Source organism: Odocoileus virginianus, chromosome 23 (assembly GCF_023699985.2).
Source record: "Odocoileus virginianus isolate 20LAN1187 ecotype Illinois chromosome 23, Ovbor_1.2, whole genome shotgun sequence".
NCBI classification, from domain to species: Eukaryota; Metazoa; Chordata; class Mammalia; order Artiodactyla; family Cervidae; genus Odocoileus; species Odocoileus virginianus.
In genome coordinates this window covers 18750037-18776953 of record NC_069696.1, presented here as the reverse complement: position 1 = coordinate 18776953, position 26917 = coordinate 18750037, and the positions used below count along the sequence as shown (strand labels likewise).

The window sequence follows — 26917 nt, the reverse complement described above, 5'->3', positions numbered from 1 at the left end:
AAATTCTGGTAACTCCTAGATTGTCAGGACCTCGTGGCCTAAGCTATGTACCAAACTAGTGTTTATTCTGCCTCATCTATAAACCAGGTGTTGCAATAAAAATGGTCTTGATTCTTAATTACCATTATGTAATGTTCACTGGAACAATGATTGGTGCAAAATTGGGAAAGGAGTACAACAAGGCTGTATACTGTCACCCTACTTATTTAACTTATATGCAGAGTACATCATGCAAAATGCCAGGCTGGATGAATCACAACCTGTAATCAAGACTGCTGGGAGGAATATCAATAACCTGAGATGTGCAGATGACACCCTAATGGCAAAAAGCAAAGAGGAGCTAAAGAGCCTCTTGATGAGGTTGAAAGAGGAGAGTGAAAAATTTGGCTTGAAACTCAACATTAAAAAAACTAAAATCATGGCATCTGGTCCCATCACTTCATGGCAAAAAGAAGGGGGGAAAATGGAAGCAGTGACAGATTTTATTTTCCTGGGCTCCAAAATTACTGTGGACAGTGACCACAGCCATGAAATTAAAAGATCCTCGCTCCTTGGAAGGAAAGCTATGACAAACCTAGAGAGTGTATTAAAAGGCAGAGATATCACTTTACTGACAAAGGTCAGCACTGTCAAAGCTATGGTTTTCCCAGTAGTCATGTATGGATGTGAGAGCTGGACCACAAAGAAGGCTGGAACACCAAAGAACTGATGCTTTTGAATTGTGGTATTGGAGAAGACTCTTGAGAGTCCCTTGGACTGCAAGGAGATCAAACCAGTCAATCCTAAAGGAGATCAGTCCTCAATATTCATTGGAAGGACTGATGCTGAAGCTGAAGCTCCAATACTTTGACCACCTGATGCAAAGAGCTGACTCACTGGAAAAGACCCTGATGCTGGGAACGACTGAGGGTAGAAGAAGAGGGCAGCAGAGGATGAAATGGTTGCACAGCATCACTGACTCAGTGGGCATGAATTGGAGCAAACTCTGGGAGTTGACGATGGACAGGGAGGCCTGGTGTGCTGCAGTCCATGGGGTCGCAAAGAGTTGGACACAACTTAGCAACTGAACAACAACATGAAATAGAACACTTGCAAATGTTAACGGTGGTCATGAGTGGTCAGATGGCAGGTGATTTTTCTTCTTCCCTTTTCCTCTTGGCGCCAGTTTCCATGCGCTGGGCACGTGCAGTAAGAAAGTCTCTACTGAGCCTAACCCACTCCAGTATTCTTGCCTGGGAAATCTCATAGACAGAGGAGCCTGGAGGGCTACAGTCCACGAGGTCGCAAAGAATCAGACATGACTGAGCATGCACTGAGCCTAAACAGATGCCCTGAGGAATATCCTGCCTCTGTTTTATTCTTTGCAGTGACTGCTGGCTCCGAAGCTCCTACAGGCTTGAGAACAACTCTGATTTGTATTCCCAGCACTGGGCGCAGTGCCTGGCCCATGGTTGATGATTGGTAAACGGCTGCCGAAACATTAGCTCCCTGAACCCTTGGGGATGGGACAGCACTGCCCCGTAGCCTCTAGCATTCTAGCATGCTCAGGGACTGTGGGTCCTCACCCTGTAAGCCAGGTCCCCAGAGGGCACTCTTGGGCAATGGCCCCAGGCGCCATGGTACCAAGGGAAATGCAGAGAGTCGCTCAATGCAGGGAGCCGCTTGGGACCCACAGCACACACCCTCATCCCCCTCACCCAGCCAGCAAGTCCCCTCCCCTCCTCTGCATCACCCCCTGGGACTTACCCTCTGAAGCTGTCACAGTGCCAGTGGCATTGGCCAGATCCAGGAGGATGGAGGGGAAGGTGGGATGCAGGAGGTATAGGTGGTGAAGGCTGGGTGGCTCGCTTCCCAGGACACCCTGACAACGAGAAACAGGGAGAGCAAAGGTCAGTCCACACTCCCTCATACAACGTTGCTCAGGTGAAAGGACGGCAGAGACGGTGGGGGTTACTCATCCCCTACGAGGCCAAGCCCCAATCCCACACCAGGGCGTGTGTGAAACTCCCACGTATGAGAGACATGTCATTTCAAATCTCAAAACAGTGACTAAAGACTAACTTCGTCAAACCACCAGAGCTGGAAAATGCTTTCTCCCTTATAGGAAAAAGAAAGGAAGAAAGGAAATAGGCATGGCCCAGGAGAGAAAACGATGGCGTCCTCGCAGTCTGGTGCCTCTGAGAGTATCAGCAACGGTTCTTCCCTGGCAGCAGGAGGGGCTTTGTCAAGGGAAAGCCTGCTTATGAAAACACGGTGAACCAAAGACCCCTGCTTTCACTAGACAGCAAAGCCAACTGCAAGTGTCAAGCTAAAAAAAAAAAAAATCACAAAAATCTTATCTTTTCCTAAAATAACTAAGACATGGATCAGACACTCATTAATTACAGAAACAAAAATCCTAAGAGCTCAGTGTCCATCTCCTGACCCCCTAAGGCAGAAACAATGCACATCGGAACTTTCTTCACCATCTGACTCCACTCAAGGTTGATATTCTGCAGACACAAGACCGCAGAGCACAGGAACCCCATGAATGGGTCACCCAGTACCTCCCCTCCGGGACCATGTGGAGTGACTGCCAGCCCAGCTCCTTCACTGTCAGCAGGGGAGTGGTCACTTGGGCGGGAAGATCACAACCCCGCGCCCACCAGTACCCACAAAGCAGAAGAGGGCTTTCCCGTATCCAGGATCCCAGCACCATGGGCAGCTCAGATGACAAGAAAATAGCTTATTCACATCACAAACACCTAAGTTACCAGGGGAGAAGGCTAGGGGGAAGGGACAGTTAGGGAGTTTGGGCCTGACATGGACACACTGCTATATTTTAAATGGATAACCATGAGTGGCTAAGTCCCTTTGCGGTCCACCTGAAACTATCACAACATTGGTAACTGGCTAGACTCCAATATAAAAAGTTATTAAAAAAAAAAAAAAGCATAACCAACAAGGGTGTACAGTATAGCACAGGGAGCTCTGTTCAACATTCTGTAACAACCTAAATGGGAAAAGAATTTGAAAAAGGATACAAGTATACGTATAACTGAATCTCTCTGTTGTACACCTGATACTAACACATTATTAATCACCTATATGAAAGTGAAAGTGTTAGCTGCTCAGTCGTATCCAACTCTCCGCAACCCCATGGACTGTAGTCCGCCAGGCTCCTCTGTCCATGAGATTCTCCAAGCAAGGATACTGGAGCGGGTTGCTGTGCCCTTCTCCAGAGGATCTTCTCGACCCAGGGATCGAACCCGGGTCTCTCGCATCTCCTGCATTGGCAGGCGGGTTCTTTACCATGAGCACCACTCCAATATAAAATTAAAAGTTTAAAAAAAAAAAGAAAGGACATAGCCAAAGTCCTTCCTCACTGCCTACAGAATGGAGCCCAAACTCCTTTGCATGAAAACGAAGGTCTTACACCATTTAACTCAAATCAGCCTTTCCCAGCCTCCTACGATCATTTGCCTGCACATCCATGCTCCAAGGTCTGGGAAACAAACTCACACTTCACTAGGCTTTACCTGTCCTTGGCCAATCTCATTTCCCCTTGGACGTCCTCCTCAAGAGCCATTTCCACATTAAAGCACTTCCTGTCATGAGGTCTCCAACTTGATGCCACCTCTTTCGTGGAAAGCTCCCTAATCACCGTCCCTCTCCACAAAACGAAGACCCTCCTCCTTTTGTGCTTCCCTCTAGACTTTGTATCTGCACCTCCTTAGAGCATTTGTAACCTGCTTTTGTTTTGTGCTTATTTGTAGACGCTTACATTTGAGAGTCCTCTGGTCTGAGTCCCTCATTTTATTAAATGAGGAAACCAGGAAGTTAAATGTTAGGTAGAAAGTCCACAGTCACATGTTAGGGAACTTCAGAGTTAGGACAATCATCACTGGAAATCTGATCCTAAAGCGAGGGACTATATTAGCATCTGCATTAACGGCTAAAGAGCCTGAGACTCAGCAAAGGTAAGTCCTAAAGTGCATGGCTGATGAACTCGGGACTGCCCCTCCGTCAGGTTCCCCATCACCCAGGATCATTTGCTTGTCCTCCAGAGGGCAGCACTGTCCCCAGTTTACCCTGAGGTCCCTGGCACACAGTAGGTGCTGGTCAACTTGGGTTTAACTGAACTAAATCAGAGTGAGTCTTACTCAAAACCCCCTGGCACCTGGCAGAGGCAGCCCCCCATCTCCTCAACCCCATTCAAGCCTCTCAGGACAGTACTGAAGATGTTCTCAGGGCTTCCCTGGTGGCTCAGGAGTGAAGACTCTGCCTGCCAATGCAGGAGATGTGGGTTCGATCCCTGGTCTGGGAAGATCCCACGTGCCAGATACCATAACTACTGAACCCATGCACCACATCTTCTGAATGTGCGCTCTCGAGCCCGGGAACCCAGAGTCCACGTGCTGGGACTACTGAAGCCCGCGCACCCCCGAGCCCACGCCCTGCAACAGGAGAAGCCACTGCAACTAGAGAGCAGCGTCCACTCGCTGCAACTGGAAAAAAGCCCGCACAGCAACGAAGACCCAGCACAGCCAAATATTAAGTAACTAATTAAATCAGAAAGAAATCTGTTCTCAAATCTGCCTTCTGCATATCAGAACATCTCTCCTGTGATCCCCCAGGGGAACCTTCATCTTCAGCCGACGGACAGAGAGACAGAGATGACTTAATGACTAGGAACACCAACTTGGTTTCCTCCCAACGTTGAGATGTTTCTGCTGCACAGTGAAGCGAATCAGCCTTATGTACACACACACGCCTGCCCTTCTGGGTTTCCCACCCATCCAGGTCACTGTCTCTACCCAGAACCGCTTGGAAGACAGCAGGTCTAATAAGACCTCCAGACCCAGTCAGCCTCAAGAGCAGGTGCCATCTGACATTAGGCTCACTCACGGGACTGGGTGATGCAGCTGACAGCCCTTCAGCCCAGAAGAGGAAGACAGATTTCTGCTCCACAGTGGCTGCTGACGTGGCCGGAGTTTCTTTCATGTGACACGGGATGCTGTAACTCCACGTGACCAGGCCAGAGTCTCCGTCCACCACCATCACCTGTAGAAGAGAAGGCGATGAGTATGGCCCGTCTTCAGAGAGACAGCAGAACACACAAACACAAAACCAGACAAAAACCCACAGACACGCAAACCACACATACATTAACAGGTGGAGCTTAAATCAGATGCAAACAATGGGGTGTTCAAGGAGCGTTATGTAACAACTAGGTCCAGGAGTCTGGACAAGGACATGAACTTGGGCAAACTCTGGAAGACAGAGAGGGACGGGGGCCTGGTGTGCTGCAGTCCATGGGGCCACAAAGATTCGGACATGACTTAGCAACCGACCAACACAACCGGGAGTCTAGACGGAGCCTAAAGGACTGCAGAATTCCCGGTGGGAAGGGACATTATAAATCATGGAGGCTTCCTCTCATCATCAGATGAGGAAATGGAGGCTCAGAGACACGAAGTGACACAGATTACCCTGGACTTGGGGCGGTCCTGGGCGGAGCAGCCATTCTGCTGTGGAGGAGCTAAAACCCACGCCTCGTCTCTGTCCGTTCCCGCGGGTGACCATGGCCAACCACAGTTAGGGGAACATGATCAGGACAGCTCAGTCCTATCCCCTGTGCTAAAGCTTTCGAGTCTGACTCTGCCATGTGCGTCCTAGGAGGTGCAGCTCAGACCACGGGGAGCCTCAAATTTAAAAGAGCAAACTCCCAACAGGCAAAAAAAATAAATTAAGAGAAAAGTCACTCAGTTGTTATCTCAGTTGTAGAATTAAGGGGAAATTCAAAATTCCTGGCTGCATGCATATTTCCTCATCACCCCAAATCCCTCATAGTACACAGTTCTAGAACAAAATAGCTTCTTATTTGCCAAAATCCCAGGGGCTTTCCTGATGGCTGAGCGGGCAAAGAATCTGCCTGCAATGCAGGAGCCACAGGAGACTTGGCTTCGATCCCTGGGTCGGGAAGATCCCCTACAGGAGAACATGGCAACACACTCCAGTATTCTTAACTGGGAAATCCTATGGATAGAGAAGCCTGGCAGGCTACAGTCCACGGGGTCGCAGAGAGTCAGACACGACTTAGCAACCAAACAACAACACGGGTGAGCTTGGAATACACTCCACCGTCCGTCTCAGGGCTTCTGGAGCTCCTGAGTGGATCTGCCCCTCTTCTAGACGTGCAACTCAACTGCCAGGCCCTGATCACCTTTCCCTCCTTTGTGAAGTCCTCCATGACAACCCATCGCCCCAGCTGGCCCAGCTTCTCTGAAATCTCAGTATAGAAACTGAAGTGGTACATTTAGTGATACCTGCCTTTCCCCAGCAAGAGACTTCAGAAAGTACCTGGACACTGAGAATCCACAAGGAACTGCTACACAAGGAGTTGGGCAGCGAGAAAAGCTTCTGCTGCTGTAGATGTTAGCATGTGACTGTTCATTTTACCCATCCGGCTGCACTTGGAGATCTTGGAAGGAAGGGACCATGTTGTAAGGTTCTTCCTATTTTTCATGATGCCAAGCGCAGGCCTGGACACCAAGTTCATCCTGGATATGTGTTCTGACTGATGTTCATCCCCAGGTTTTACCTTTTTCATCCCAACTCCGTTCGGTATCTGCAGAAGGAAGTCTATCGTCTCATCATCCGTGAAATACCCTGGAGTAGGCTGGCTGCAAGTGAGAGCAACGTGAGTGATGGGAAGTGAAGAACCAAAAGGGGAGAATGGGACCCCCCACTCCCCTTGCACCGGCTCCAGACAGTCACATTAAGCAATGGTTCTGGGCAGTTTTGAGTGAATAGGAGCACATCACTAACCTGCGCAGGCCTTGGACGCCCAAAGCCCAGGAAGGGGTGAGGTTCTGCCCCCGAAGCAGGACAAGGCCTTGTCTGGTTGTGATCAGGAGGTTGCTGCTGTTGGAATCTGGCGCCTTCACCATCTGGAGGAGCTCCACCCCATTGCTGAGTTAAACGAGAAACCCCGACAGTTAGTCTCAGGCTGCAGTGAGATTCCTGCCCACATATTCTGGCTAATCCTCTAGGTGCACATGTCTGTACAGGCCCTTGTGTTCGTCTCCTACCAGTGTGTTGTCAAGAGGGGTGCTCCTGGGACTTCCCTGGTGGTCCAGTGGTTAATACTCCATGTTTAAAATGCAGGGGACACGTGTTTGCTTCCTGGTAGGGGAAGTAAGATCCCACACGCTACATGGTGTGGCTAGGAAAAAAATTTTTTTAAAAGAGGGGCACTCCTGCTGTTTCATTTGAATCTCTTTTTCCTGGTTTCTTTAGAAATCAAGGAGTCCTAGAGAATTCACGCAATTTCAGAAGGAACAGACAGGAGAAGTGCCTCTCACACTGGATGTTCTGAAAAGATAACAGAGCCAAGAACAATGACAAGGAAGGAGTCAGAGATCAGGACAGCTTGCCCGGAACTGTCATTAAGCCTGGAGAGCAGCTCACACCTTCATCGTTGTTGTTGTTCAGTCACTAAGTCATGTCCGACTCTGCGATCCCATGGACTGCAGCGTGCCAGGCTTCCCTGTCCTTCAGCATCTCCGGGAGTTTGCTCAAACTCAAGTACATTGAGTCAGTGACACTATTTAACCATTTCATTCTCTGTCGCCCCCTTCTCCTCCTGCCCTCAATCTCTCGCAGCATCACAGTCTTTTCTAACGAGTTGGCTCGTCCCATCAGGGGGCCAAAGTATTAGAGTTTCAGCACCAGCTCACACTTGACACTTCAAATTATTGGGTTGGTCAAAAAGTTCATCTGGGTTTTTCCTGTAAGATCTTAAGGGAAAACGCGAATGAACTGTTTGGCCAGCCCAATATTTCTTACTCTGTACAACTGGGACCATTCTATTTAACATCTGTCAAATGCACTGACACAATATGATACTGTCTAAGAAAATGCTGGGTTTCCCCAGTGGCTCAGCAGTGAAAAATCCACCTGCAATGCAGGAGACATGGGCTCAATCCCTGGGTGGAGAAGATTCCCTGGAGAAGAAAACAGCAACCCACTCCAGTATTCTTGCCTGGGAAATCCCATGGACAGAGGAGCCTGGTGGGCTATAGTCCATGAGGTTGCAAAGAGTTGGACAGGACTGAGTCAGACACAACTTAGCACTAAACAACAACAAAGAGAATGCTAGAAAGTGATATGAAGCTTCTGGTTGAAAAATAACAAAGATAATTATTACCCAGACCCAGGGTTAAATGGATAACATCCACCGCATATGACAAATAACATGCTTTTAGTTAAGAAAAAAATGAGGGGAAAAAAAACAAAAAAAAATTTCATGGATGTTACTTTTGCCTCTGCCACAATGATTCTTTAAGAGAAAAACACAGGAATACAGAAGGAATGATCCTTCAGGAGAGTTTTACAAGCAGTTCTGTTAGATAAATCCATTTCCCTACCTGAGGTTCCCTGGTCTCAACTGCCCCGCTCTGATTCCCACTCCAAACAAATACCCTTCTCTGCCAACTGTGTGCAAAGTGATCATCCACACACAGACATCAATACATTATTTCGCCAGGAGAAAGTACTTCTAACACCCTGCAACCAGATCGGGAGGTGGTCCATGAAGGCCAGGCACCATTTTCCCCTCAAACCTCAGCCCACGTGTCTGCCAGCCCACCAGACACTGATACTCCAGGCATGCATGGGCTCGGGTCTCACCATGGCAGGACCAGACGGCTGCCCACCTGTAAACATCAATGAGCTCAGACAGGTTGACGGATCTCCGCTTCTCCCACTCAGGTTCCTCTATCTGCAGGGAAGGTGGTAAGCTGTCTCGATTTTGGGCTTGAACGAAAATATCCCGCAGGGCGACAGCCTGGATATTACCTAACAGCACAGAAGAACCGACATGGAGAAGCTGAACTCCAAAGAACTTTCCCAGGGGAAGGATAGGAGTGGGAGACCCAGAGCCTGGGCGGAGGGATGTATTCACACAGGGGGCCAGTACGGAGGTGGCTAAGCAGACGCTGAGCAGCCTTCTCATTGGAGAAAGCAGCCAGGGCCAGCAGCGTGAATACCCTGTGGCAGGGGGTCCCCGGCAGAGGAGGTGACAGAGGGCTGGTGTCAGCGACTCCAGGCTTTCTCCCCACCGCCCAGGGAGACCTCACCACACACCCATGGGGACAGCAGCAAAGACGAGCCTCGCTTCTTACCAAAGCCAAACAGGATGTAGGCGGCCCCGCTGGTGGTGATGTAAACCTGAGGGCCAATCAGGTTGCCCACTCCCACGATGTTGTACTTCACAGGTCGGCCCACGGGGCTCCCTGTCCGGCCAGACACCAGCAGAAAACACAGATCTGGCTGATAAAAGTGAAAGACCAGGGTTGAGCCCATAGAAACCCTGTTGTTACCGAATCGAATCATTTCTCCACAGGCATTCCTTCTTGTTAGCTAAGGGGGTCAGAAACACCTCCCAAAGTTAAAAAGCCCAAGGCCACACCTGCTTTGCTGTATTTCCCGGGAAGTGAGAAAGGGAAGCAAATGCCCCATTCCCTTGTTAGATATAAGCCAAGGGCACCTGCACGGTGACTTGGGCAATTTCTCCGAAGCACAGCTGTTGCTGAGGAGCAGTCTCCTGAAGCACAGAACTCTAGCCTAGAGCTAAATCCAGGACCCACCAGTCACTACCCACCCCTATACCCATAAATCCCCGGCAATATCTGGTCCCACGAGAATCAGTGCAGGCCATGTGCTCCCTTTATAACACACATGTCTGGCCTGGCCACTATCGACCTCACTCTCAAACGGAGATCAGCAAACCTTCTCTGGGAAGGGTAAGACAGTAAATATTTTGTTTCACCAGCCAGGTAGTTTCTGCAGCAACTATCCTACTCCACCACTCTAGTATAAAAGCAGCCACAGACAATATGTGAATGAATAGGTGTAACAATAAAACTTTATTTACAAAAACAAATAGTGGGCCAAATTTGGCCTGCGTGCCACGGTTTGCCAACCCCTGTATGACAGGGTTTTCTTTTGGGAATAGAGGCACTGGTTGAGAAATACAAGGGTTACACTGCTGTCTTGATTTCAGTAAAGCTTTTGACAGAGTTTATTGTCAAAAATATTTATGGACAAGATAAAGAGATATGGCTCCCAGTGTGTCCCGAGAAGGGGCCACGCCAACCCAGAGGGAGGTTTTAGTGGAATGTCACCTCACCCAGCTATTATCTTATTCCTATTATTCATTCTTTTATCAAAGACATGAATGAACAGAATTCAGGTTTATCGCAAAGCTGAGAGAGATAGCTAGTATGCTGTATGACAAACTGAAAAATTCCAAAAAGTCTTAGGTTGGAAGATGGGCCAAAATCTGGAAGAAAAAAATCGGCCCATTAATTAAAAGACATGGATATTTCACAGTAGCAAGACTTAGTGTGGTGATCATTTTGAATATATAGAAATATCAAATCAGTATGATGTACACCAGGAACATACTGTTGCAGGTTAATTATATTATACTTCAAAAATAATTCATAGAAAAAGAAATCAGATTCACAGTTACTAGAGGCAGGGGGTGGGAGGAGGGGGCATTGAAGGAAGGTGGTTGAAACTGATGAACTCCAGCTATAAGATAAATAAGTGCTAGAGATGTAATGTACAACATAATAAATATAATTAACAGTTATAAGTCATATGTGAAAGTTAAGAGAATAAATCCTAAGAGTTTTCATCACAAGGAAAAATTTTTTCTATTTCTTTAATTTTGCATCAGTATGGGATAACGGGTGCTCTTATTGTGGTCATCATTGAGTGATGTATGTAAGTCAAATCATTTTGCTGTAACACCTTAACCAGTGCTATATGTCAGTTATACAGTGCTATTATGTCAGCTATATCTCAATAAAACTGGAAGGAAAAAACAAAGAAAGAAGTAGTGGGAAAGATATAGGTGTTTTAACTGATTATAAACAAAAACAGGAAGGCTCTCACCATCTTTGGCTGCATTTAGAGATATATGCAGTCAATATCAGAAAAAGTTAACAATTTCCTTATTTGATATAACTGGCTATATTACAAACAGAATACTGTTTTCATTTATGGGTACCACATAAAAGAGATATGGACAAAGTAGAGTGAAAAAAGAAAGAAATCAAGAAAGAAGGGGTCTGTGCTGGAAGCCAACACACGAGACCCTACCCCTAACAAGGCCGTGAGGGAGAAAACCTGACGGGCAAGGCGGATCAGGTTTTCAGGGGTTTCGAAAAGGCCAGCTCACGAGATCCCACCCATGACAAGGTCACGAGGAGAAAGCCTGACAGGCAAGGCGGATCAGGTTTTCAGGGATTTCGAAAAGCTGCCCCCGGCTCTCACCTTAAAGATGATATCTGTCTTTCTGATGCCTGCCTCAATGGACTACTCCCTAATTTCTCTGACACAGGCAGGAAGGCCTTCCCCGATCTCTTCCCAAGTAAGAATCAATTTAGAACTTTAATCAGTAAGTTTCCCAGGTGGTGGTATTTTAGAGATTATTCAGGATGAAAGGAGTGTTTTAATTTAAACTCCTTTGCTGGTAGTTTGTTAGCCAAATGTATTTATGCGCTTGGTACTAATATGCATGATTGCTTATAATATCCTAATCATAAAATAGCATAAAGAACCTGATTATATAAAAGCCCTAATAGATATAGAGCCCTTTTAAGGGGTAAAGGAGTCCTATTAGAGAACATAAGAAAAATTATTCTATAGGTGGTTATTGGGTTGTGATTTGCTTGCTGTGTTTATGCTTGCTGTATTTTTGCCTTTAATGTGCTAAGGTTGTGTTATAAAAACCATTGTTAATATAGTTAAAGATCTAGAGAAATAAGAGCTTAGCCCTAGTGTGGTAACAACGAGATGGTTGTTAATTGTCAGCCAGGAGTGCTAGGCAGAAGCTGCCTCACCGAAGTCGCAGAGTCAGTATGGGGTAAACTTCTTAGATAAACGCAACTGACAACCTTTGCAGAAGGATTAATTTTTGTGTTAACAAGAATATACTTCTACTCTGTACTATTTCCCTATGAGACTCCTACCTTTCAGTTAAGGTCACCATAGAAAACAGAAAATAGGCTTACATTCACCTGACCTGCAAAAATGTCAATAGGCCCCAAGGCCAGAAGATAATGTACAAGACCCTCATAAACAAAGAAGTATGCAGAAAACACCCTGGTTTTGTGAAGGAAGCTGACGTAATGTTAAACTATCTTCCCCTTAGAAATGTACTAACTTAGGGTATAAAAGCTATGGTAAAAAATAAAGCATTGCCAGACTCTTCCAGACTCTCTGCAACCCCGTCTGGTCATTCTCTCTCTCTCTCTCTCTTTCTCTCTCCCTCGCAGACTGGGCCCTATCAAGGCTGGGCTCACATGTCTTCTATCTCTCACCGACGCCGTTCATCCTGAGGGTACCCCCTGGATCCTGCCGAGGCTGGACCCCGACAGGTCTGGATCATGTTGCATGAGGAACAGTATGGGAAACTAGCTATTTAGGCTTCCATGGTGGCTGAGACGGTAAAGAATCTGCCTGAAATGTAGGAGACCTGAGTTCAATCCCTGGTTCAGGAAGGATACCCTAGAGGAGGGAATGGTTATCCAGTCCAGTATCCTTGCCTGAAGAATTCCACGGACAGACAAGCCTAGAGGGCTACAGTCCACAGGGTCACAAAGAGTCAGACACAACTGAGCGACTACCACTTTCTCTTTTTTTTCAGGCTTGACAGTAGCAGGCTTTGGAGGAACCAGGCTTCCAGCAAAAGAGCGTTCATGTAGAAGAGGATTAGATTCATTCAGAGCATTCTACGGGCTGATGTGGGCGCAATGAATGGAAGCCAGGAGAAAGCAGATTTCTCACCCGTAAGACAGAATTTTCTAGAGCTCACCAAGAATGAAATGAACTATGCCACAAATCAGTGCTACTGCCATCAGCCTGAGGACTCAGAGGTTATGACTGCCCATGTGTCTGGAACAGTGTATCAGTGAGAGATACTGTCCAACAGCACAGTGTGAGCACGTTAATGTCATGGCTTCCAAGGTCCATTCCCTCTGACGTGCTAGCCCAGATGTGCTAACCCCAGCCAGGTCCAGACATCCCAAGGCCGCCTTACTCTAAGCCCAGATCTAAGAATGCCACCCCTCAAAGTCAAAGACCCGACAGGCCTCAGTCCCCCTTCCATGTCTACAGCGGACAGCAAGCATGTTCCTCAGGTTCTTTGTCGCTGGTATAGAAGTCAGAAAGGTCAGTATGAAGATGAAGCAATGGCTCTGAACCCACCACTTCTCCAAGACTCTGCTACTCCTACCTATCACTTTCCAGACAGAATGGAGACTGGTCTATACCCATACCCCTACCACCAAAAAAAGAAATGAAGGCACAGAGTAGGAGTAGATGAGAAGACAGCCTCCTCACAATGGAGGGTCCCTCAGTCAAGTCCAAGCCATCATCCTGTCCACCACTGCTGGTGAGTAAGAAGCCAGATGGAGGAGTCAAGGCCAAGACTTATAACCTTGTCCGGGACATGTAAATCTGTTCAATGTTTCGCTGTGCTTCTGCTAACAACCATAATTCCTTAAAAAAAAAAAAAAAAACTACCCATACTTTCCACTCTCTGACAGATGAACCTTCTGAGACTCACTCCCTGATGAATGGAATTGTTAAAATGTTCCCAACTCCCCAATCTCTTTATTCACAGCAAGGAGAATGAAAAAAGATTATGTGCAGAATTCCAGACATTTTGGTTCAATCTTCTCCGAGCCCAACTGGCCAGGTGAAGAAAAACAAACAGAAAGGACCCCTTAAAGTGACTCATCTTTGGAAATTTCCCTCACGATCTATCTTCTTTTCTCTCATCTCATGAACATAAAGTATCATCTGAGGTACTAGAGCAGATCTCCTGAAACTTGTGACTGGAAGGGCACTCTGAATTAGTTTATGGTGCTCTTGACAAAAAACCATAAAGTACTGACAAATTTAATTCCATTCTAAATAATTTCACTTGCACATTTTGTACCAATAACTCCGTTCCATGTATGCATTACAAAAATCATGAGGTCTAGCCAAATTACAATAAGCTACAATGTTCTATAGACACATTTGTCCACAAATATTCTTGGCCAATTGTTCAATTCTTCTGTCCATGAGCCTCTTCGGGCAGATTCAGGCTAGACAGTCCAAGAAAAAGTCTAAGAGAAAGTCTGACAGAAGTTCTGAGAAAAGCTTCAGGAACAAAAACTTAAAACTGAGACAATTCTGGCCATTAATATACTCTTTCCTGTGATGTAGGGAACATACTATTATTTTATCCGTGCAGAGAATAACTAGTTGCCCGGCACTGGAATTTCAACAAAGCAAAAATTGAGGAGCAAAATTTAGGGACCACTGTACCAGAATCAGTCTGCAATCACAGCCTAAACAACAACTCTTTTTTTTCTGGTCCCTGTTGTTATTACTTGTTTCACTTACAATTTTATATATATATATATATATATATATATATATATATATATATGTATATATCCTATGGACTTTCTATCAGTCTGTCTCATTATTTTGTAGTTGCAATAAAAGTTAAACATATTAATATATTTCCATTCCTTTTGTCATGTAGATCTGAATGCAATAAGATGATAAGAGGCCAAACCAACATGCCCTCCACAAACCTTAGTTTCTTCACTGGCACATTTTTAACTGGTTAATGCCCAAGTTCACATTATCAAGCCTTGTATGTCAAATACGAAGAGACAAAGCTCCACTGCAAAATCAACAATACAATACATACTCTTGGTGAAAAATAGGCACTCCAGGCATTTCAAATATGTGAGTTCTAATTTTCATAACAACCCTACAAGCAGAATAACATCCCCACTTTACATACGATGTACCCAGAGCTGGGACAGGCTCTGCGGTTTTCCAAGAGCAGAGAGGAGTACAGCGGGAATTCGAACACAGACCTATTTGGCTCCCAAGCTCACCATGCACGTCAATGGAACCATGTGAATGGGTTCATGCTAGCAATTTATTCACCTGGTCTCACCAAGAGAACTGACTGAAAGCTAAGCCCTTCTAATGAGGTGGTTTCAAGCAGCGTTTCTAATCATGATCCTAGGAAGTGAGCAAAGTTGCCTTCCCTGTAAGAGACAAGGACCACTGTGCGTGGCGCTTACCTGCAATTCCCCAATGGCCAGAACCGCGAGGTCTCTAACACCATCTTCGTCCACGTCCGGCAGCACCACGGCCGGGGCGGCCAGGGTCCCGTTGGATAAGTAGTTTGGGTTTAAAGTCCACATGGCTTTCCCTGGGGAAGGATAAATACGCTGATCACAACGAGTGCTTTCTGCCTCTGCAAAAGGCAGATGCTAGGCTCCCAGGCCAGAAAAGACACTCAATGGGCTAAGTGACAGACAGAAACTCCTACACACTTTTTGCTTTAGTTTGTATCTTGCTGGGGAGAAAGGGAGCAGGGAGTGTGAACTGAAATCTGCAAGTATCTGGCTATCAAGTCCATGTAATAACCCAACACCTGGTTTTTGAGGTAATACGGACATGATGAAGTCTGTTCAAAAAACAAGAGCTCACTTGTCTGGAATGGAGGAATTGATCTGTTAAAGATGATTCCAACTACTAAGGAACTGTCCAAGGACAGCCAAACAGAAGCCCAACCCACTCCTTCTGGTACATGTTCAGAGGAGCAGAGAAACCATAAAAGATGACTTCAGTTCTGGAGTTAACTCACAAGCAAAATTTTTTTTTCACTCAGAAGAACCCCATTCCCAGATTCCAATCTTTACACCTAGGAAGGAGGCTACTTATCCAGCTTTGAGTCCAAGGTTAGGAGCACACTGGAAGTGTAAGACTCTGTAAGGAGCCTTCATAATACTTGATTTTTTTCTATCTTTTTTGTCACGTATGTCTGAATGCGATAAGATGAGAAGAGGCCAAACCAACACACCTCCATAAACCTTAAGTTTTTTCATTAGCCTATTTTTAACTGGTTAATGACCAAGCTCACATGTGAATCCTTCTATATCAAATACAAAGAGACAAAGCTCCACTGTCTTCTGTACAAAGAACACAGTAGGGAGATTATTTCAAAACCGAAAGCCCTGGGGCACTTTCTGTTTGTATAACTCAGTTTAGCCCTATCCTATCACCAAACAGGTTGAACCATGGATGTGACACTCTACTTAAACCCCTTCTCTTATTTCCCTTAATATCCACCTTCCTGAGCAGGAGATCAGACCTCCCACCATGGGAGAGTGGAACAGTCCCTTCCCTACCAGACTGTTCTAATCTAAGATGAGGGCTCCCAGGAGCAGGGACCTCTTGTGGCCAACGATCTTTACCTGATGTCCCATTGAATGCACTGAGCATCTTGTGCGTCCCCGTCACCAGGCAGACAGTTTTGGCCAGGTTCCCTGGTGTCAGATCCAAACAGGTAATATCCCGGGCCTCCTCGGGGAGGGGACTAGACCACAGCGTGCTGCCGTTCATCCCCGAAAGGCACACGAGGACAGCAGGTGGTCCTGAGACACCTGAAAGCACACACGAGACGACAAAGGCAGGAAGCCAAGAAGATGAGCAGGAGATACGAGCAGGGGACCAGAAAACCTAAAGGACCTGTGTGCTCAGCTCCCTCCCATATTTCTGGGAAAAGGGTCTGCGAACGGGGCTCCTGTCACATCTGTTCAACACATCTCTCATGTAAGGTGAGCTGCCGTGACCGCCTCCAGGCGACCTGGGTGCACCTTCACTCTCACAACATGTCTATTGACATGTCTGTCACCTTACTCCTGCTAAGCAGGGATGTCCTTAAGGCTAAAGCCTGTCACATTCATTTTTGCATCCTCAGTGCTTTGCAAAGCACCTGGCACATAAAGCAGCCAACTGCTTTCTGAATAAAAGGAGCAAAATCAAGAATATGAAAAAGGAGTGGTTGGAAACAAAACAAAAAACCCAGAAGGCAAGGTTATGCTCAAAAATTCAAGACTGATCTAGGGACTTCCCTGGTGCCCCAGTGGTTAAGACTCCGAACTTCCAATGCAGGTGGTGCAGGTTCGATCCCTGGTTGGGCAACTGAGATCCTACATGCTGCATGGTGTGGCCAAAAAACACAAAAATTAAGACTGATGAAGAATATGTGGAGAGAAGGGAGCAAAGTACTTGAATTGTAATCACTGCTAGCAAATGCTGAGAGCAGAAAAAAATCTTTTTTAAAACTAAACCTGAAGATGATACATACCGATGATATCAGGAGGTCCCCTGGTCTAGAGTTTCATGGACTCAGCTGATCTGGTCCCAGCAGGCAAGAATACCTGGGCAAACTTAGTACTGAGGTCCAAGGACGGCTGATAAAGGATAAATGCAGCTCACTTCTTTAACCAACAATCCTCTACATCACGTAGCAACCCTATCAGAAGCATCATGTTCTCTCTTGCCAGTTTCACATTCACTTTCAGAACAGGCAGACGGCCCAATTCACTTCCCCACTTCTAGCAACAGCTAATAAGGACTGGACATGTAGGTTTTACAGCTTCACTGTTCCTAGTCCTTGAAATTGTTAATTAAATATATACAACCAAGGGGACTTACTGGGGGCATGGAGTGGTTAAGACTCCAAGCTTCCACTGCAGGGGGCATGGGTTCAATGCCTGGTTAGGGAACGAAGATCCCACATGCCACATAATGTGGTCAAAAAATTGAAAATAAACAAACAAGCTAAAAGCAAGTAAACTGGCTCACTCTTTCAGACCTTGTTGCCAGAAACAGCAATTTACATGGTAAATCGTGGCAATACATGTTATCTCCCAGACCTCCCAGGGATGCTCTCATTAACAGACTTTGCTGTCCTTCCCTCTTCACGTCCCTACCAACTCCACGTCAACTGTGTGACTCATCTTTTTCTGGGTGGTGATGGGTCATCACTTCTCTACCAGGCCACGACTCCTTGAGGCAGAGACCACTCTCCTTGTTAGCTCAACAGAACCAGTGCAGCTCTATGTAAGGTGCACAGCAGGTCAAATAAGAAACACAGTCCTCCTCACGTCCAGTGGCACAGATCTTTGAACCCACTGGCTGGGGTTACGGGTACAGCAGTCTGACATAAAGGTCAAGGTCATGAACTCCCCAGAATCTCCAGGCTGTACGATTTGGATCCCAGTTCTACCACTGCCAGCTGTGGGGCTTCAGGCAAGTTCCTTCACCTCACTATGCCTCAGTTTTTCCCATCTGCAAATAGGGATAATAACATTAGTCTGTCTTACAGAACACTGAGGGATAAATCCATTCATGATATGTATATACAACAGTGCATAGCACATACAAAGTACCATGTGTTCACTTTATTATTATTTTTTATAATCTGTAACCAAATCAGGTTGGTCCATCTTATGTCCAAACTCATGGCCTTACCACTGAGTCCTGATATATAGCAAACCGTGTGAAATACCAAATGACAAAAAAAAAAAATCTCTAAAAAGTGAATGGAAAAAAAAAAAAAGTGAATGGGAGGAGTTTTTGCTTCAAAAGCTGATCAGTCATTAGCAGAAAAAATATATAAATATAATTAAAGTTCAATCATATAAGTCAACTTCTAGGCTAGAGGTTCTTCCCATAAAAAAAAAATTATACCCAAATTGCTTCTGTATATTGCACAAGCCCTGAGATGATATTTCTAACGCTCTCTGCAATGTACCTAAACTTTTATCTCAGGGCCTGAGTGATTAAAAAGTAACTAGGAGGCTGTGCATATGTGCTCAGTCACTCAGTTGTATCCGACTTTGTGATTCCATGGACTATAGTGGGGCCAAGATCCTCTGCCATGGAATTTTCCAGGCAAGAGAAAATTTCAAGGCAATTTTCTCCTACTGAAGACGGTTGCCATTTCCTCCTCCAGGGGATCTTCCCAACCCAGGGATCGAACCGACATCTCCTGAACTGGCATCTCCTGTGTCTCATGCATCAGTAGGCGGACTCCTGGGAAGCCCTAGGAGGGCGTTGTCTGCCTCCAACCATAGCTACTGTATCAGTTTACAGACTGCAGTTCAAATCCACTTAAATGAAGACTGCAGGACAAATTCAAAGGCCCCATGTACCTATACTGAAAATGTAACATTTTTGTTTCTGCAGTTGACATGTCTCAGCTGGGGTCCCCCCAAAAAACAGCCCACTCAAGTAGGGTAAGTTGTGAAGGTTTAATAAAGACATAAAGATGTGGTCAGGATGTAGAGAAATCACAAGAGACAGTACAGCCCCTCAGAACTGTGACCACTCCCACGGCCCAAGAGACAGGGGAGGAAGGGAGTCTCGGAAGCCAGAAAAAGAAGGTCCGTAGGAGGACCACCTTGAGACAGACTGTGACCTCTGATCAAGGAGACCCAGCGGGGAGAGCCCGGGAAATAAATACCCTCTGGTTACCCTGCCTCCCCTCCAGCTTCTGGCCTGTGCTCCCCACTGGCCAAACCTAAGGGAAGTCTGCAGACCGGGGAACCTGCTGACTTAATGCATACGAGTCCGCTTCTCATCCCTCAGGGAGCAGGATGGGATGCAGAGACAGAGGAGCAAACAGTGGTGGTCAGAGGAAAACACCCTGGCAAGGCGTACTTGCGTAAGGATATGCTAGAACATCAGTAAAAGCTCTCTGCCAGGGGTGAGAGCCTATGTTTATTATCATCTAAGAGGCCGGGGAGTACTGACTCAGGGAAAATTCAAGCAACCTAAGTGCTGGTGCTATTCAGGGCAGGCATGTGGCCAAGAAACCTCAGCTCTAGATCTCAGGGTCCCCGCTGAACAGGGCGGCCGCTGAAACTGCCCTCCAGCTCTCACTCGCCGTGACTTCCTGAAACAGGCATTATGCACAACCTCCTGCGTGAACCTGACTTACGTTCAACGCCCAGGGAGTCTAGCTGCCCTAGTGAGAGGCACAGGCAGAAGTGGGTCTGTGTATCTTATCTAGGGATGACCAGGCTCATCAGGTACAAGGGATCGCCAAGGGCTTTCTCTTCACTGTAGGTCCATCAGCTCACAACCCCAATGCCTCCCTTATCTCACACCCTCCAATCAACCAGCTCCTCCCACCCAGGCCTCCAAAAGCCACCCTCTTACCGGCCGCACTCCCGTTCCCTGATGGCACGAAGGAGAGGAGCACGTCTCGCAGGCCATCTCCATTTACATCCGCTAGGTCCAACGGCGACAGGTCCCCGCCTGATGGATACAAGAGACTCAAAGCCCTCAGCAAGTGACACAGACCAGCTCCCTGCTCCAGGCTGGACAGGGAACGCTCCATAAAAACCAGGCAGATCTCAGCTCCTAGATGAGACACACGGACCCCGTTCTGCCTCTGCCTCTCACTAAGGACAGCGAGAATCCCTGGGCATTAAACGTAAGTCAAACATGAGAAGAATCTGGAAGATGGAGAGAAGGCAGATCAGCTGGGGATGGTAAGCCCTGAGAAAGGACAATCTGGGGGTTCCCCTGGGTTTTCTTTGACCTCACATATCCCAGACAGGGTGCTACCCCAGAAATGCCAACAGGGACACACAGGAAGGTCCCAGAAAAGCTGATCTCCGGCCAAAGGATAGGAAAGGCGCAGCCCAGCAAGACAGAGAAGTTTTCAACAATAAGCATTCTACTCCAGGCAAAAAACACAGATAAAACTGTGGCACCACTCAGCCCCACGGGACAGGCCAAGTGGAAACCCTTCTGGGGTAACAAGGCCGCTCTCGCCCCAGGGTCATGTCAGAGAAGTCAGGTGAGGAGGCTGGACTCTTATCCCCGCCCAGAAGCACTCAGGCCTCCACACAAGTGAAGCCTGGAGTCCTACCTCCACCAAGCATTCACGGGGCGCCCCCCCAGGGCACCCCCCTCCCCACCTCTCCTGTTGTCCTCAGAGGCCTGGACTTCCTCCTCCACTGAGCAGGGACAAGGTAGGCAGCATCACCCCTACACACACACACACACACACACACACACACACACACAGTGTGCAGTCAGAGGATGACTGTCAAATTCAAAGAGAATTCACACAAGGCTGATGGAATTCACACATAAACTGGTACAACCACTATGGAAAATGACTTAATATAAACTCCTAGATATGTGGGCTTCCTAGGTGGCTCCGCGGTAAAGAATCTGCCTGCAAAGCAGGAGACACAGGTTTGATCCCTGGGTCAGGAAGATCCCCTGGAAAAGGGAATGGCTACCCACACCAGTATTCTCTTTTTTTTTTTCCCACTCCAGTATTCTTGCCTGGAGAATCCCATGGACAGAGGAGCCTGGCGGGCTACAGTCCATGGGGTCGCAAAAGAGTCTGACACAACTGAAGCAACTTAGCATGCACGCATGCCTAGACATACAACACACCCTGTCAACCAGTAATTCCACTCGCAGGTTTATGCTCAAAGAAAATTCTAACACACTCCACCAGGAAACACATTCAAGAATCTCCTTAGTGGTGTTGCTGTTGCTGCTGCGGCTTAGTTGCTAAGTTGTGTCCAACCTCTTTTGCGGCCCCATGGACTGTAGCCCGCCAGACTCCTCTGTCCATGGGATTTCCCAGGCAAGAATACCGGAGTGGGTTGTCAGTTCCTTCTCCAGGGTAGTGGTATTAATTTTTTTTTTTTGGTATTACTTACTTTTAAAAAATAGAAGCCACCTAAATGCTCGCCAACAGTAAAACAAATTGCTAAATCACAGGATATTCACATCATGGAAAATTAGTGGTGAAAATAAAGAAATTCCAGTGACTGTACATTGATAACAGATAACCCTCAAACATTTTCTTTAAACATGCTGAACAAAAAAGCAAGTCACAGAAGATCACATGATTATATTTATATAATACACATTCAAAAACAGGCAAAATTAAAGGATGGATCATTTAGGGATACAAATCTATGTGGCAAAACTTTAAACACAAGTAAAGGAATACCGACAGGAAACTCAGGACAGCGGAACCCTCTGGTGGACAGAAGGGGATAAGGTGAGGAGGTGAAGGACACATGGGGAATTGTAAGGTCTATGTACACAGATTTTTCTCAGCCTCAACCTCAGGTGATAAGACTGTTCACCTGGGAGTTTCATCTCCTGCTTTTAGGAAGGCTGGAAGGTCGGTGGCCCTCTTGCACCTGCTGTTGTTCAAACACCTTCAACGTACAACAGTCAATCCGCCGAAGTGCCACAGTGAGGCCTGTGTGTTCTGAGCCCCTTCTGCCTGGTACAGTTTACAAGAGACAGGACCACCCAACACTAACAGTTAGATGGGACCCCCAGTCTTGACTCAGAGTAAGTTGTGTTACAGAAACCTGCTCTACCCCCTAAGTGTCCATCGACAGGAATGGATAAAGTTAAGATGTGATACACTGCTATATTCAAAGTGCATAACCAACAAGGACCTTTGTACAGCACACGGAACTCTACTCAAATTATGTGGCAGCCTGGATGGGAGGAGGGTGTGGGACAGAATGGATACATCTATAGGTATGGCTGAGTCCCTTGGCTGTTCACCTGAAACTATTACAACATTGTTAATCAATTATATATCCTGATACATAATGAAAAGTTTAAAAAGAAAAGATATATATACCCTGTATACAAACATGCATACATATATACAATGGAATACTACTCAGCCATTAAAAAAAATGAAATTTGCTATTTGCAGCAACATGGATGGACTTGGAGGGTATTCTGCTAAATGAAATAAGGCAGACAAAAGACAAACACTGTACAGTATCACTTATATGTAGACTCTCAAAAATACAACAAAACAGTGACTCTAACAAAAAAGAAGCGGACTCACAGCTACAGGGAACAAACTAATGGTCACCAGTGGTTAAGAGGAAACAAGGGCAGAGCAACATAGAGGATTTTTTAAAACAAGGTTATTATGGGATTATAGGAAACTACAGGTGAGAAACCTCTAAAAACTGTAGAGCACTGTAAAATTTAAAGAATCTTTCTTTCAATAAAAAATATAATAAAAATAAAAAATAAACAAACCTGCTCCAAAATGAATCAAAATAGCCAGAATTACTTGGGTAGCACCATTTTAACCATTAAGAGCAGGTGAAAAAAACTACTGCAAGAAAGCAACGCTCTTTCTCTTGAAAAGAAATTATTTCATAAACAACAATGTCCTACTGGAGAGCACCGAGAACTATATTCAATGTCCCATGATAGCCCATAGTGGAAAGAATCTGAAAAAGAAGCTATAGATATGGAGACATAACTGAATCACTTTGCCGTACAGCAGGAACTAATACAACATTGTAGATCAACTACGAAAGTGAAACTGTTATTCCTTTTGTCATGCCCAACTCTTTGTGACCCCATGAACTGTAGCCCACCAGGCTCCTCTGTCCATGGGATTCTCCAGGCAAGAATACTGCAGTGTGCTGCCATTTCCTCCTCCTGGGGATCTTCCCCACCCAGGGATTGAACCCAGGTCTCCTGCACTGCAAGCAGATTCTTTACCCTCTGAGCCACCAGGGAAGCCCCCCAAATCAACTATATTTCAATAAAAAATAAATTTTTAAGAAGTATTCGAAAATTCAATTTAGACCGGGCTTCCACAGTTAGCGAACGCCCAAGTGCCCTACAGGAGCCCTAGATGGCCTCTGGCCTGGCCGGGATGGGAGCTTCACTTTCTCTGTGAATCCTCCTTCCTCCAGCTCTGCCCTCCCCTGATCCAGCCTCAGCTGCACATCTGGAGCCCAGCAAACCAGGCCTCTCTCCTCTCTGCCTCCAATTAAGACTTCCCCAGTACAAACACAGCCAGTCATCCTCCCAAGATTTTGGAACCGTACCAATCCATCTTTTGGTCTTATTTCCAACCCTAACTCCCAAACCATCTCTGCACACAGCAGGGGAAATGGTAGGCGACACATGTTAACATGTAAAGACTTGAAGGAAATTTTCAGTGTCATCAGGCGCTTTCCAGAATGACACATGATGGAGAAGTCTTACAGCCTGAAACCCCCCCAGCCCACACCCCCCTCAGCCACTCACCTCCCTGGGGACCCAGGTGGCGGCTCCACGTGCTGTGCAGGTCCCGGGGGGGACAGGGGATCAGGAAAGCACACACGAGCACCAGGACCATAGAGACCACCAGCATCAACAAGAAGACGGATGTGCGCACGTAGGACACGACCGAGGAGGCCGCCTTCTGCTCCAGGGCCCCCAGGGGCTCCAAGGGGTACCCCTCAGGGGTGACCTCAGAGAGACGTGGCTTCCCGGCCCCTGCGACCTCAGCATCCGAGTCGGGCTCCGGGGCCTCCCCCAGCGGGCTCTTCCCATTCTTGACTCCCCCGTTCTTCTGCTGCAGGTTAAGCACCAGATCATCTTCACTCTCGTCGCTGTCGGCCTGTGTGAGGGGGTCATACTCCCCCAGGTCTGGGCTTTTCTTCCCTAAAAGACAGAAAGCCAGACGGTCAAGGGGGACTTGCAAGGAAAAACCCTCAGTCAACATGTGGAAACTGGAAACACCTAGGAGAACACACAGTACAGAACAAGTCTAGGTTGATAAGCCTGGACTGGAGCCATCTATAAAAACAGATGCCAGTGAAAAGGGGGAAAGGATGGGGGAGAGAAAGAAAGGAAATCACAGTGTTCTAGAAGAGGGGACCCCAACAGGGAACTGGGTCACACAGCAGGAGGTAAGAGGCAGGTGAGCAAGTAAAGCTCCATCTGTATTTATAGCCATTCCCCATCACTCGGCTTCCCCCGTGGCTCAGCTGGTAAAGAACCCGCCTGTCTTTTCTCCATGGTATATCCTTGCCTCCTTTGTCGAAGATAAGGTGACCATAGGTTCATGGATTTATCTCTGGGCTTTCTATTCTGTTCCATTGATCTATATTTCTGTCTTTGTGCCAGTACCATACTGTCTTGATGACTGTAGCTTTGTAGTATAGTCTGAAGTCAGGCAGGTTTATTCCTCCAGTTCGAAAACTGGTCAACCACCTGTAAAAGAATGAAACTAGAACACTTTCTAACACCATACACAAAAATAAACTCAAAATGGATTAAAGATCTAAACGTAAGACCAGAAACTATAAAATTCCTAGAGGAGAACATAGGCAAAACGCTCTCCGACATAAATCACAGCAGGATCCTCTATGACTCACATCCCAGAATATTAGAAACAAAAGCAAAAATAAACAAATGGGACCTAATGAAACTTAAAAGCTTTTGCACAACAAAAGAAACTATAAGCAAGGTGAAAAGACAGCCCTCAGATTGGGAGAAAATAATAGCAAATGAAGCAACAGACAAAGGATTAATCTCAAAAATATACAAGCAACTCCTCCAGCTCAACTCCAGAAAAATAAATGACCCAATCAAAAAATGGGCCAAAGAACTAAACAGACATTTCTCCAAGGAAGACATACAGATGTCAAAAAAACACATGAAAAGATGCTCAACATCACTCATTATCTGAGAAATGCAAATCAAAACCACAATGAGGTACCATTACACACCAGTCAGGATGGCTGCTATCCAAAAGTCTACAAGCAATAAATGCTGGAGAGGGTGTGGAGAAAAGGGAACCCTCTTACACTGTTGGTGGGAATGCAAACTAGTACAGCTGCTATGGAGAACAGTGTGGAGATTTCTTAAAAAACTGGAAATAGAACTGCCACATGACCCAGCAATCCCACTTCTGGGCATACACACCAAGGAAACCAGATCTGAAAGAGACACGTGCACCCCAATGTTCATTGCAGCACTGTTTATAATAGCCAGGACATGGAAGCAACCTAGATGCCCATCAGCAGACGAATGGATGAGGAAGCTGTGGTACATATACACCATGGAATATTACTCAGCCATTAAAAAGAATTCATTTGAATCAGTTCTAATGAGATGGATGAAACTGGAGCCCATTATACAGAGTGAAGTAAGCCAGAAAGATAAAGACCATTACAGTATACTAACACATATATATGGAATTTAGAAAGATGGTAATGATAACCCTATATGCAAAACAGAAAAAGAGACTCAGATGTATAGAACAGACTTGTGGACTCTGGGAGAAGGCGAGGGTGGGATGTTTCAAGAGAACAGCATCGAAACATGTACATTATCTAGGGTGAAACAGATCACCAGCCCAGGTGGGAGGCATGAGACAAGTGCTCGGGCCTGGTGCACTGGGAAGACCCAGAGGGATCGGGTGGAGAGGGAGGTGGGAGGGGGGATCGGGATGGGGAATACATGTAAATCCATGGTTAATTCATGTCAATGTATGACAAAAACCACTACAATATTGTAAAGTAATTAGTCTCCAACTAACAACAACAAAAAAAAAGAACCCGCCTGTCAATGCAAGAAATGTAGGTTCAATCCCTGGGTTACAAAGATCCCCTGGAGAAGGGAATGGCAACCTGCTCTAGAACTCTTGCCTGGGAAATCCCATGGACAGAGGAGCCTGGCAGGCTATAGTCCATGGGGTTGCAAAGAGTCAGACATGACTGAGCGCTCAAGCACGCATGCATGCACATACACACTCCATCACTCACATCACTGTCTGAGCTCTGCCTTCTGTCAAAACAGTGGTGGCATTCGATTCTCATAAAAGCGTGAACCCTACTGTAAACAGCCCGTGAGAGGGATCTAGTATGCCACCAAACCAGTCCCTGGTGCCAAAAAGGTTGGGCATTGCTGTTCGAGAATTATCACTTTCATGAGTTTAAGAACATTTGAAAAGAAACAGGAAATAGCTAACTTCAAATATTAGGTTTTTTTTTTTAAGTTCTGTTACTTTGTGTGATTCTCAGTAACAAAAAGACCATGGCTCTTCCACGGGCCTTGCATACACCTACTGTGTATATTTCCTTTGATTTTCTTAGAGTGGTGATGTTCCAATCTGTCCCATGACTCCTCTAAACTTTTAGAACCATTGTTCTCTGCACACCACTCCTCACAGGCCAGTATGTGT

At 46.3% G+C, this 26917-nt stretch overlaps 1 protein-coding gene across 1 annotated transcript in view; it reads right to left on the bottom strand.

The window, feature by feature from the left end:
* FAM234B (family with sequence similarity 234 member B) overlaps window positions 1–26917 on the bottom strand; it is a 41506-nt gene that overhangs the window by 4698 nt on the left and 9891 nt on the right. Inside the window, exons 3-12 of the mRNA XM_020883783.2 lie at window positions 23992–24390; window positions 20089–20187; window positions 16332–16520; window positions 15153–15283; window positions 9168–9315; window positions 8700–8841; window positions 6811–6954; window positions 6584–6665; window positions 4888–5043; window positions 1747–1861 (exon numbers count right to left, since the gene is read on the bottom strand). Coding sequence (XP_020739442.2) covers window positions 1747–1861; window positions 4888–5043; window positions 6584–6665; window positions 6811–6954; window positions 8700–8841; window positions 9168–9315; window positions 15153–15283; window positions 16332–16520; window positions 20089–20187; window positions 23992–24390 — 1605 coding nt within the window. The remainder of the gene's footprint in view (window positions 1–1746; window positions 1862–4887; window positions 5044–6583; window positions 6666–6810; window positions 6955–8699; window positions 8842–9167; window positions 9316–15152; window positions 15284–16331; window positions 16521–20088; window positions 20188–23991; window positions 24391–26917) is intronic.